A 13,539-nucleotide genomic window follows, 5' to 3' on the forward strand; every position below is an offset into this window, starting at 1 on the left:
CCAGGTGCCCCTATGCTAATAGTTTTTGGTTTTTTTTGGGGGGGGGTTCCTTTTTGTTTTGTTTTGTTTTTAAAAGTAAACTCCACACCCAGCATGGAGCCCAACTCAGGGCTCGAACTCACCCTGAGATCAAGATCTGAGCTGAGATCAAGAGTCATGTGCTGAACCAACTGAGCCACACAGGCACCCTGACTGCTAATAGTTTTTAACATTCAAAATGACATGCAGTATAATATTTTAGATTAACTCTGAATTACATTTGAAAGTTGTTTTAGATTAACTCTGAATTACCATTTTTCCCCTCCTAAAGCGGTGTTTTATGTAATAGTTCAGTCTACACAGTCACTTTTGGATACAGTCATTGTCTTATTCCTTTTGGTTTTTACATTGGATTATCCTTGGATACTGATTTTCAGCTTCTCTGTGATAAACTCTGAATTTATTGAAGTTGTTACCACCTAAATGATCACTTTACTATTTAAGTGATCACTAAAGAACTGTATTTTTAAGGCAATATTGACTTTAAAAATTTTGTGACTTAATTACTATAGTTGTATTAATAGGTGGTCTAGGATAGGTTAGAAAGGGAAGGTTTTCACAAAATAAAATAAGCCTAGCATATTAATAATGTTAAACTAACATTATTAATGTGTTTTCCAGAGTGTAAAATTATATAGGACAGGTGGTCTCTTGGTTGATTTTACTCTGCTAAAGGTTAGTTCAGGCAATGAATGTTTGACTCATTGCTCCATTAAACTTCTATTTTGATTACCTTCTTCTCTTTCAGACTTTGGGCTTCCTCTGAAATGACCTCTGTAGCATTGTGAGGAGGGGTCAGAGGGCCACTCAAAGAAGAATCTTCTAGTCCATGGGGAAGTTAGTAGAAATAGAATAATAATAAAGAATACAGACGCTTTTTCTCCATATTCTAGGTCTATTTTGATTTAGAGGAAAGTTTCCTTCGTTCATGTGAATTTTTTTTTCAGTTTTAATGAGATAGATTTTTTTTAATACAAAAATATCAGAAATATTAATTTATTATTTAAGGCTTTAAATGCCGTGTATTTAAACAATATAAAATCTGTGACCCAGTTCTTGGGAATATGATACCTTGAAAGTTGTTTTCCATTATTTTCATACTTGTTGAGAAATTTTGAAGTTTTTTATACAGTTTTATCCGAAGGTATGCTTATCACAAAATATTCTATTTTCAGGTATTTAGTCTTGGATATTGCAGATAATCCAGTTGAAAATATAATACGTTATTTTCCCATGGTAAGTAGTATCAAATGCTTTAATATCACTTAAATTTTATGATTTGACTTAATTATGGTTCTAAAACTTAATAATGAAACTAATTCCTTCTTATGCTGCTTTTACTTTGTTATGACTAAAAATTGTGGGATTATATTTTAAAGAATATTTATTATTATTATTATTATTTTTAATGCAAGACACTGAATGTTTTTACTGAGCCTTTTAGTTTATAACATGAGGTAAAAGGAAAGCCATTTCTCCTTAACCACTATTTTACATAGCTGTAGTAAAATATTTTAAACTTTAGGGAATTATAATGGATTATCTACATTAAAAGTTGGGAATTGGGTAAACAATATCTGAGTTCTTGGATTTTCCATTTGACTCTTCCCTTATAATCATGACCAGCTCTAATTAGTTACCTAAGTTTTTTCAAGGCTTTGTTTTATTGTTGCTGATGTCTTCATATCTGAAGCATTGCTATTTCAGTCAATATCTACTAATTCTGCTTCAAAAATGAGTTTTGCATTTGGTGGAATTTTGGCATCAGGCTGTCCTTTTTTCCATAAGCCCATTCTGGCTCAAACTCTAGTCAAGCCTTTTCTCCTTGACTCATAAATAAGAGTACTTCATCCCATCCTCTGATAACTTTGCCTGTTCTAACCTTAACACTTTTAAAGGCTTTGCATTTTTCTTCTTCTTTGAACTTGTTTGAAAATTAGTATCAAAAACAGTCCCATCCTGTAGTATTCCCATATACCAGCAGTGAACAACATCTCCCTTTTTGGGAAAAGGTTTTATCTCCTTTTTTAAGGAGTTATATCTCCTTTTTAAACTCATTTTAAAGTGAGCTTTATCTCCTTTTTTAAGAACAGATTTTACATATTTTGGTGGACCCTCATCCAGTCTCTCTTCAGACTTGGTTTCTTTGGGTTTATCTTCATTAAGCTTCACATTTTTTACCTGCTCAGACACTTTACTTATACTTTTGGTACCCTTGAAACGCTTACTTTCAAAAAGTGGTATAGGCTGTGACCAGATGGTCCTTGTTAGCTGTCTTGGCCACATTTTTAATGTTTCCTAATAACTTAGGTTCTGTAAGAAACCTTATCTCTAATGGCCTACTCTCCACTGCAGGGGTCTCACCCAGGTCCCCAGTGCTCGGGCACCCATCCCAACCCCCAGTATCTCATGGGTTCTTTTTCATGGCTTCCACCCTCACTCAAGGATCCCAATGAGGTTTTATTTTATTTTTTTATTTTATTATTATTTTTTAAAGATTTTATTTATTTATTTGACAGAGATCACAAGTAGGCAGAGAGGCAGGCAGAGAGAGAGAGAGAGGAGGAAGCAGGCTCCCTGCTGAGTAGAGAGCCTGATGCAGGACTCGATCCTAGGACCCTGAGATCATGACCTGAGCCGAAGGCAGCGGCTTAACCCATTGAGCCACCCAGGCGCCCATCCCAATGAGGTTTTAATTAGGCAGTTGTTTCCTGCCTGCCCCAGGGAATAAAGCTGATCCCCCTGCCCAAATGGGGCAGCCCGGAAGGGTGGGAGCATAAATATATTTATTATTTTTAACCTTTTTATACTCTCCAAATATTTGAGAAATCACACTTTGAATTTATTAAATTTTAGCTCCTGTATAATTTTTAAAATTTGTAATATGTGCATTTGTAGCATTTTGGAAATTCTTGAATGAAAGCAATTTTCATTAATATAAACCAAGAGGGGCACCTGGGTAGTTCAGTGAGTTAAGCCACTGCCTTTGCTCAGGTTATGATCTCAGGGTCCTGGGATCAACACCCGCATCAGGCTCTCTCCTCAGCAGGGAGTCTGCTTTCCACCCGCCCTCATCCTGCCTACCTCTCTGCCTGCTTGTGAGCTCTGTCTGCCAAATAAATAAATAAAATCTTAAAATATATATATATAAATATACACACATACACACCAAGAAATGTTTTCAGTATATTTTGTTTTACCATATGTATACTGTGTATCTGATTTATGCTTGTATTAGTCCACATGTTTTATTAAAACACTGTCTTTTGCCTTCAGAGTAAAGAATTTATTGATGGAAGCTTACAGACTGGAGGTAAATATTTTCTTACTCAGTATTTATTTTTAGGGGATTATGTGTTAATGTTTTAGATAATATTTGTCCTAAATGCAGGATGTGAAAGTTGCAATTGCATATAATAGACTATTCCCAAATTTATATTTTCCCAACTAATTGTTTCATTTGGATAGGCTTTCTTAAATATCCCTATTTAACTTATTTTCAAGTCAGCTTTAAAGTCTAATAAATATCCAGGTGTGGTATGTATAAAATATAAAATGTTTAAGAAAAGATTTATCTTACTGTGGTATAGTACATGGTTTCAATATATTTTAGTTGCTGAATTAGATTTTTTTTTTTGTCAGAATAACTATTTCTTGTCTTTCAGGAAAAGTTCTTGTCCATGGAAATGCAGGGATCTCCAGGAGGTATGAAGTTAGAGATTATCTTTCTTTCTTTAGCATTTAATTAATGAGCTGTGTTTTCTATTTTTTTTCTAAAATTTTTTCCCCCTCTTCAGTGCTGCCTTTGTTATTGCATACATTATGGAAACATTTGGAATGAAGTACAGGTAAGAAAGTACTCTGAAACCTAGCCACAGTTTAAATTCTCAGTAAAATGAAGCTTAATGGAAACAGTTTGGGAGTTTGAAGTTGATACCCTGATTTTGTCATTTATTCATCTTGATGAGGCAGGCTCTTGTATTCCATGATTAGTCTCTTAACCTTTATAGCTCATCTACCTTGAATAGATCTACTTAGGCTAATATTTTGTGGTTTTACAGAGGTAGTGCTAAATGTTATTAAAATGCCAAGGGAGTTATAGTTGGGAATAATTATGGAAAACTAATTATTTACTGCAAGAGAATTGTTTAACCCAAGTTTAAAACCTCTTAAGACACAGATGTTATTGCTTCCCTTGCTTAAAACGCTAATTTATTATATTTTCCTTTAACAGTAGTTGGATCAAAAATTATCTAGAACTTGTTTCAACTTCTATTCACAATTCATTGTGGTCTTTCTTAACCAGAATCAACTTTTCCAAGTGTACTGCCTAGATAAAAAAGAGCCCCAAAACAAATACCTGGCCAATGTACAGAGTTTCCTTTTTTAGTGTATCTTGTACAAGTTAGAAGTCTTGTAATCATTGACAGCTCCTTGTCTTTCACGCTCTTCTCCCAAACTTACCCGTTAACAAATCCTGTCTCCTTTATGTCTTCAAATATACCTCGAATCTCTCTCTTTTTCATCATCATTTAATCCCACCTCCAGTTGTGTCTTTCTTGGATTCTAACAGTGGTTAGTGGTTTCAGGTACTCTTTCTTTTTCCAGTCTTTTTTTCCCCACACTACTTTTAGAATGATCTTTTCAAAAGGTAAATCTGATTAAATAATTACTTCACCCCAAAAAGCTCTTAAAGGTTCCTGATCCTTAATAATTCTTATCATAGCCATGAAACTTTGCATGGTATGCCTGTGTCAACCTGTGCATCATTATACCATGTTCCCTGTTAACTCTCTTCATTTGAACTGCGTTCAGCATTGGATCCACATTCTTGACACAGGCTAGAGCTTCAAATGCTTGTTTAGTTTGTTTGGTATCCTTTAAGTTGAAATTTTGATGGAAATTTTGCTTTAAAATATCAGTTATTAATATTATTTGAATACAGATGCTTTGTTTATTTAATGCTTGGTAGACTGTTTTATGTAGTTTCTTTATTATTTGGTGTCTTGACAGTAATACTAGTGAAAATAGCTTCCATATATTGGGTCTTTGCTATGTGCTAGGTGCTATTCCAGGCTCTTTATCTCATTTAAGCCTCACAACAACACAAGAAAGTAGATACACTTCTTGTTTAAACAATGATAAAATTTTGAGCCCGTACTATGTCATAGATGCTATACAAGGTACTTTATACTTAAAATCACCCATCTTCATAATAACCCTCCAAAATAGGAATTATTATAAACCCCAATTTATGGACAAGAAAAATAAAGCTTAGAAAGTTGAGCAGATTCCCTTAGAACACAAGCTGGTAAATAGAGGGATGGTGATCTTTCATCTGCCCATCCTGTTGATTTTTCCACTATAGCTTGCTACCTCTCTGTAGCACAAGTTTTATGATTATGATTTCCTATTTAGGTAAATTTTTGGATAAGTTTCTATTTTAGGTAAATACTAAAAAAATTGAGATTAATTCATGAAGTAATACCGTCACCTTACTTTTCTTTTTTTGTTTTCAGAGATGCATTTGCTTATGTTCAAGAAAGAAGATTTTGCATTAATCCTAATGCTGGATTTGTCCATCAACTTCAGGTAACTTCTTCGTTCCTCCTCTTTAAAGTAGTAAGAAAGGAGGATAATTAAAATCTTTTGTCTACATAATTTAATTAGAATTAATTTAAAATTAATAGAATTTAATTAAAATTAAATTAATTAATAGAATTTAATTTTTTAATTTTATTTTTTAAAAAGATTTTATTTATTTGAGAGAGAGAGATAGTAAGAGAAAGCATGAGTAGGGGGTGGAGAGAGGGAGAGAAGTAGGCTCCCTGCTTAGCCTGTCCTGGTCACAGATTTGATCCCAGAATCCTGAGATCATGACCTGAGCTGAGGGCAGAGCTTAACTGAGAAAGCCACCCAGGCACCCATAGAATTTACCTTAAATACTTAAAAATTTCCATAATTTAATTTAATTTAATTTATTTTTTTCATTATTATTTTTTTTTAAGTTTGTTTATTTTAAGTAATCTCTATACCCGACATGGGGCTCAAATTCATAATCCTGAGACTAAAAGTCTTGCACAATTCTCCCACTGAGCCAGCTAAAGCACCTCCTAATTGGATTTTTTTATTCAAGTTTATATTTCTAGTTAAAGGTATTTTCTTTTTTGTTTTTTAAGTATTTTCTTAAAAGCTGCCATTACTGTGAAAGAGGGGTTAAAGGCACATTGTTAAATGTAAGATAAAATAATTTGATATTAGAGGAGTCCAGGATGGCGGAGGAGTTAGGAGACCCTAGTTTGATCTAGCTAAATAGCTATCAAATCATTCTGAACACCTGCGAACTCAACAGGAGATCTAAGAAAAGCTACAACTCTATAAATAGAAAAGCTACCACTTTCTGCAAGGTAGGAGGTGTGGAGAAGTGAATCTGAGAGGATATATGGGAAAATAAACCTCGAGGTGGGCAGAATCAGGAAGAGTGAGCCACAAACCATGGCTCAGTTAGGTGACTGCTTTTTAAGCAGGGGCCCAGCAAGCTGCAGATCCGGCAAGACACCACTTCCTCTCCTGGGAGCAGTGGCACAATAGCCCACCACAGAATTCTGCAGGGTTGGGATGCTGGAAACAGGTCATGGTCTGAGATAGAAACACTTAGTCACATGGTGGGTGAACACAGAATACAGATGGAGACCAGGGAGACAGGAATGACTTATGCTTTTCTCTGAGGGCTCATTGAGTGGGGCCCCGAGCTTTTGGCTCTGGGGCCAGAGGTTGGAAGGAACCCAAAAAACTCCACCCCAAAGTTGCTAGAACTCATATAGGAATTCACCAACTTGGCAGGATATAAAATCAGTGCACTGAAATCAGCTGCATTTCTGTACACTAACAATGAGACAGAAAAAAGAAATTAAGGAGTCAGTCCAGTCCTGCTTGCAATTGCACCCAAAACTATGAGATACCTAGAAATAAATCTAACCTAAGAGGCAAAGAATCTATACTCAAAACTGTAGAATACTCATGAAAAAAATTGAGAAAGACACAAAGAAATGGAAAAACGTTCCATGCTCATGGACTGGAAGAACAAATACTGTTAAAATGTCTATGCTACTTAGAGCAATCTGCACATTCAGTGCAATCCCTATCAAAATACCATCAACTTTTTTCACAGATATAGAACATATAGTCCTGAAATTTCTTTGGAACCAGAAAAGACCCCAATAGCCAAAAGAATGTTAAAAAAGAAAACCAAACATTGTGACATCACAATTCCATCCACAATTCAAGCTCTGTTACAAAGCTGTAGTCATCAAGACAGTATGGTACTGGAACATAAACAAACACCTAGATCAGTGGAACAGTATAGAGAATCCAGAAATTGCCCCTCAGCTCTATGGTCAACTAATCTTCAACAAAGCAGGAAAGAATATCCAATGGAAAAAAAGTCTGTTCAACAAAATGGTGTTGGGAAAATTGGACAGCCATATGCTGAAGAATGAAACTGGACCATTTCTTACATCACACACAAAAATAGACTCAAAATGGATGAAAGACCTCAATGTGAGACAGGAATTCATCAGAGTCCTAGAGGAGAAAACAGAGAGCAACCTCTGACCTTGGCCACAGCAACTTATTACTAGACACTCTCCAAAGGCAAGGGAAACAAAAGCAAAAATGAACTATTGGGACTTCAAGATGAAAAGCTTTTGCACGGCAAAGGAAACAATTGACAAAACCAAAGACAGCTGACAGAATGGGAGACAATATTTGCAAATAACAAATCAGATAAAGGGCTAGTATCCAAAATCTGTAAAGAACTTATCAAACTTGGGCACCTGGGTGGCTCAGCTGTTAAGCTCGGCCGTTAAGCGTCTGCCTTCAGCTAGGGTTGTGATCCCCAGGGTCCTGGGATTGAGGCCCACATCAGGCTCCCTTCTCAGTGGGAAGCCTGCTTCCCCCTCTCCCCCTCCCCCATGCTTGTGTTCCTTCTCTCTCTGTGTCTCTCTTTGTCAAATAAATAAATAATAATTTTTTTTAAAAAGAACTCAGACTCAAATAATAACCCAAAGAACAAATAATCCAATTAAGAAATGGGCAGAAGACATGAGCAGACATTTCTCCAAAGAAGACATCCAAATGGCCAACAGACATATGAAAAAATGCTGAATATCACTCAGCATCAGGGAAATACAAACCAAAACCACAATGAGATATTACCACACACCAGTCAGAATGGCTAAAATCAACAAGTCAGGAAATGACAGATGTTGGTGAGGATGCGGATAAAGGGGAACCCTCCTAAACTGTTGGTGGGAATGTAAGCTGGTGCAGCCTCTCTGGAAAACAGTATGGAGGTTCTTCAAAAGTTGAAAATAGAGCTACCCTATGATCCAGCAATTGCACTACTGGGTATTTACCCTAAAGATACAAATAGGGATCCAAACGGGCACCTGAACCCCAGTGTTTATAGCAGCAGTGTCCACAGTAGTCAGACTATGGAAAGAGTCCAGATGCACATAAACAGATGAATGGATAAAGAAGATGTGTATACATGTACACACACATATAAAAGTGGAATATTATGCAGCCATCAAAATTGAAGTCTTGCCATTTACAACATGGTTGGAACTAGATGGTATGCTAAGTGAAGTAAGTCAGAGAAAGACAGTTATCTTGATCTCATGGATATGTGGAATTTAAGAAACAAAACAGAGGATCATAGGGGAAGAAGGGGAAAAATAAAACAAGATGAAATCAGAGGGAGATAAACCATAAGAGACTCTTAATCATAGGAAACAAATTGAGGTTTGTGGGGGATGGGGTGGAGGCAATGGGGTAAATGGGTGGTGCACATTAAGGAGGGCATGTGATGTAATGAGCACTGGGTATTTTATATAAGATTGATGAATCACTAACCTCTACCTCTTAAACCAGTAATACATTATATGTTAATTAAAAAATGAAAAAATAAATGATAGAAATTTCTTCAGTTTTTTTTTATTACACACATATAATTATATGCTATTTTATGTGTTTTATATTTACTGTGTTTCAGATTTTAAGATTTTTATTTATCTGAGAGAGAGCAAGAGTGAGAGAGAGCACAAGCAGTGGGGAGGGGTAGTGGGAGAGGCAGACTCCCTGCTGAGCAGGGAGCCTAATTCAGGGCTCAATCCCAGGACTCCAAGATTATGACCTGAACCGAAAGCAGATGCTTAACCAACAGAACCATCTAGGCACCCTATCTACCCATCCATGTTTCAACTTTTGTGGTGCAGAAGATATACTCAAAAGACAGTAAGATAAACCTGTGTGAAATATCTGATTAAACTAGTTTATTTTTTTCCAAGAAGGAAAGTTAAAAATTGAAGAATGTCCTTTATGTCTCACATTGAGACGTCAAGAACGTTATGAAATGGATTGTCTCAGGGGCCTCTGGGTGGTTCAGTTGGTTAAATGTCTGCCTTCTGGCTCAGATGTAAAAACATTGTCTTTTTACATTTATTTTTGTATTTGAAAAAGTAATTAAAAAATGCATGTTAAAAATCCAGCAATGTATATTCAAGTCTAACTGCATAATCTTTTCATATGCATATGTACAAATATGTATACATCACAACTTCATATGATTCCATATACATAAACCTTTTAGGTTATTTCTAGCCCTTCATGATTATAAATAATATTGGGAGACGTATACTGCTCCCAAGGATGGATTTAAGCCTTTCTGGAAGATATGGGAGAAACTGAATGAAAAGGTTTGAAGGAAGTAAAATTGAGTTCAGTTTTGGTCATCTTAAGGTTGAGAGGGCGTTGGACAGTAGGCAGGTATGTAAGTCCAGAGTTCATGGAAAAGAACCATGTATCTAAGGAGTATCAGCATATAGATGCTGTCAAAAGCCCTGAGACTAGGTAAGATCACTAGGGGAGTGCAGGTAGAGATTTTCAAAACAGATCCTAATGCACTCCAACATGTAGAGGGTGGGGAAATGAGAAATTAGTAGAAGAGATTGAAAAGAATGGCCAGTGAGATAGGAAAAAAATAATCAGGGTGGCTTGTTTGGGAAGTCAAGTGAAGAAAGTGTTTGAAGAAGGAGGGAATGGGGACACCTGGGTGGCTCATTTGGTTAAACACCTGGCTTGATTTTGGCTCAGGTCATGATCTCATGGGTCATAAGGTTGAGCCCTATGTCAGGCTCTGCATTCAGTGGGGAGCCTGCTTGAGTTTCTCTTCCCCTACTTCCTCCCCCCACTCTCTCTTTCAAAATAAATACATAAATCTTAAAAAGAATGGGGGGTGATTCACTATATCAAAAGCTGATAATAGGTTAAAGAAGATAAGGGCTGAGAATTGACATCAGGTTAGGAACATGAGGTCATTGGTGTCCTTGACAAACATTTTATGGAAGGGGGAGGATAAACATAATTGCTCAGAGTTCAAGAGAAAATGGGAAGAGAGCAATGTAAACAGCAAGAATAGATAATTTTAGGAATTACACTTCAAAGGGAGAAACAAGTGACCATAGGTGGAGAGGACACTAGGGTTATTAAGGAGGATTTTTGTTTGTTTTCTAAAATGATAGGAAGTATAGCATACTTGCAGTTTGGACCTTTTCAAGGAGAAAAGGGAAAATTTATATTATTCCAGGATTGGATAGTTGGTCTGTTCTCTGTTGATTCTGTTATATTCATTCATTATTTCTGTGCTTTTATTTTTTTTTCTCTCCCATTGAGCTGATAGTTGGTATGTCATCTCATTCATTGTTAAATTTCTTCCATGAGTCCTGTTTATTTCTTTCAACTCATTTCAGATATGCCATGCTCATTGGGCACCTGGTGGTTCAGTCAGTTAAATAATCTGCCTTTGGCTCAGGTCATGATCCCAGGGCCCTGGGATTGATTCCTACATGGGGCTCCCAGCTCAGCGGGAGTCAGCTTCTCCCCCTACCCCTCCCCCCTGCTCCTGCATGCTCACTCTCTCTCTCTCTTACTCTCAATAAATAAAATCTTAAAAAAAAAAAGAAAGAAAGAAATGCCCTGTTCATTGATTTCATGGAGAATTAATCATTTTCATCTGCTTCTTGGTACAGTTTTGACACTGTTCTTAATGTGACTTTTGGTTGTAAAGTTGCTTTTTTCCCCTTGTGATATCTTTATGCTAAAACCTACAATGATTCCTTTTTGATTATTGGTCATCTTTGAACTGGAAGTATTCTTTTTAGAACAGCTATTTGCCCAAAAATAGAATGGTGGGAGACAACCTGGATAGTGGTTGGGGAAGGCAGCTAGCTTTAATTTCCCACTTGTTTTGGAAGTCTTTCTCACCAGCACTTTTCTCTGGTGGTTTAACTCAATGAGTAAGAAGCAGAGTCTCTTAGGTCTCACATTTTTCTTGTTGGTATTGGTAAACAGCATGCACATTAAAACTGCCCAGGGGACAGACAGGACACCTGGATGGCTCAGTTGGTTAAGCGACTGTCTTCAGCTCAGGTCATGATCCTGGAATTCGGGCTCCAGTCAAGCCCTCTTCTCCCTCTGACCCTCCCACTTCTCTTGCTCATTCTCTCTCTCACACACTCTCTCTCAAATAAATAAAGTCTTTAAAAGAAAAAAAAAAAAAACTGCCCAGGGGAACCTAACCTAAACCAATTAAATGACAATCACTAGGGGTGGGACTTGAACCAAATATGTATATTTTTAAAATATACATATAGGTGAGTGAGGCCTGGGTGGCTCAGTCATTAAGCTGCCTGCCTTCAGCTTGGGCTCGGCGGGGAGCCTGCTTCTCTCTCCGCCTCTGCCTGCTTGTGTGCTCTCTCTCTCTGACAAATAAATAGGTGAAATCTTTAAAAAGAAAAAAAAAAAATTCCTCGGGTGTTCCTCAGGTATGGCCAGGCTTGATAATTACTGGTTTAGTTTTTATTTTTAGCTAAGATCAGATACTTGACTCCATACAACCCAGTTTCTCGTCCATCTTACTATACTACACCCTGCTAGTAAAAGTGGTATGTGTGGGCCTTCACATTTCCCTTAACAGCCCTTGCTCATCCCCACATTGCCCACTTGTAGTTCCTATAATACTGTGCAAGGGCTTGTTAGTTTTATCTTAGATCCACCATCTTATTTTGGAGTGCTTTGAAGTGTACCCATTCTGCCTAATTTCTGCAGTCCGGCATCTTGTGTGCCTACCTTGGTCTGGTTCCATTTAAAGATAATTCTTTTTTATTGTGAAATATAATACACATACAGAAAATTCATGGAATGTAAATAAACATTCATGTAACCACCACCAATCAGGTCAAGAAATTGAACATATGCCAGGGTCCCAAAAGCCCTTGTGTTACCCCTTCCTAACCACCAACACTCTTTCTCCTTTTGTAAAGGTAACCATTATTCTGACCAATTTGTAATCACTAATTTTCATTCTTCTCATAGTCAAGGTAATGGATATTTCCTTCTTTCATCAGATAAGGAGTTCTCTATTTTTTTCTTCTCAGAAAGGGGAGAGGGACAGAAATCCCTTTATTCTTCCATCTTTGAAAGTAGAGGACTTAATTTTAAAGAATTAGAAAACCAAATATATATTTAAATCCATTAGATGCTTTATAGTACTCTCATTTTAAAAATATTTTACAACTGTATAAAATCTTTACTGAATTTTATTTCATTTTATTTTTACAATTATTTTAAGAGATTGCCTATTTGGGTTGTTGGGGTGTGTGTGTTTTAACAGAGGAAATAGAGATCATATACCTAACACCCCAGTGGCAGAGAACAGATACTGCCTATCAGTTTAGTATATGATACCCTAGTTCAAGCTGATAACCTGACTTGATTTATAGTTTCTTCAGTACATGTGAAAGTATGAGATAGGAATTTTATTTTTTTAAGAGATAGGAATTTTAAACTTCCATTTCTTCTTTATAAAAATATTTGAGAGGAATGGGAAGAGTGGCAGAGGGGGAAGGAGAGGGACAAGCAGACTGTACTGATGTGGGGCTCTATTCCACAAACCTGAGATCATGTCCTGAGGTGAAACCAAGAGTCCACTGCTTAATGGAATGAGCCACCCAAGTACCCCTAAACTTGCATTTCTCTTACAACAGTATGGCACCAGATATTTCAGTATAAACTAATAGCAAAATATACACATTAATCACTCTTTTGGGTACCCAAGAATTTAAATGTACATTCAAGTTAACTAAATCTTTTTCAGGAATATGAAGCCATCTACCTAGCAAAATTAACAATACAGATGATGTCACCACTCCAGATAGAAAGGTCATTATCTGTTCATTCTGGACCCACAGGTAAGGATATTTGTCATTTTGGAGAAGGTTGGACAGAAATGATGATGATATGAAGTAGAAAGCACTTTTGCTCTTTACAAGTTATACTGAACAGTTTAAATTGTTTAGAAAACTTTGGGCAGATTATTGAATTTCACACAAGATAACTGCAAATTAATTTCATAAAGAATATGTGTATATTATATTTAGC

At 36.4% G+C, this 13,539-nt stretch overlaps 1 protein-coding gene and 1 pseudogene across 2 annotated transcripts in view; one reads left to right on the plus strand and one right to left on the minus strand.

Annotated features, from left to right (window-relative positions):
* STYX (serine/threonine/tyrosine interacting protein) overlaps window positions 1–13,539 on the plus strand; it is a 41,352-nt gene that overhangs the window by 22,437 nt on the left and 5,376 nt on the right. The window contains exons 5-10 of one of the 2 annotated variants that reach the window (XM_004738795.3): window positions 1,215–1,275; window positions 3,316–3,352; window positions 3,705–3,744; window positions 3,837–3,887; window positions 5,559–5,631; window positions 13,256–13,349. In XM_004738795.3, the coding sequence (XP_004738852.1) occupies window positions 1,215–1,275; window positions 3,316–3,352; window positions 3,705–3,744; window positions 3,837–3,887; window positions 5,559–5,631; window positions 13,256–13,349 (356 nt within the window). The remainder of the gene's footprint in view (window positions 1–1,214; window positions 1,276–3,315; window positions 3,353–3,704; window positions 3,745–3,836; window positions 3,888–5,558; window positions 5,632–13,255; window positions 13,350–13,539) is intronic. The other variant, XM_004738796.3, reaches the window with a different exon arrangement.
* LOC123390487 lies at window positions 1,743–3,114 on the minus strand (annotated as a pseudogene).

The sequence above is a fragment of the Mustela putorius genome, unplaced genomic scaffold (genome assembly GCF_011764305.1).
Source record: "Mustela putorius furo isolate JIRA1106 unplaced genomic scaffold, ASM1176430v1.1 tig00000129_pilon_pilon_pilon, whole genome shotgun sequence".
Taxonomy (NCBI): Eukaryota; Metazoa; Chordata; class Mammalia; order Carnivora; family Mustelidae; genus Mustela; species Mustela putorius.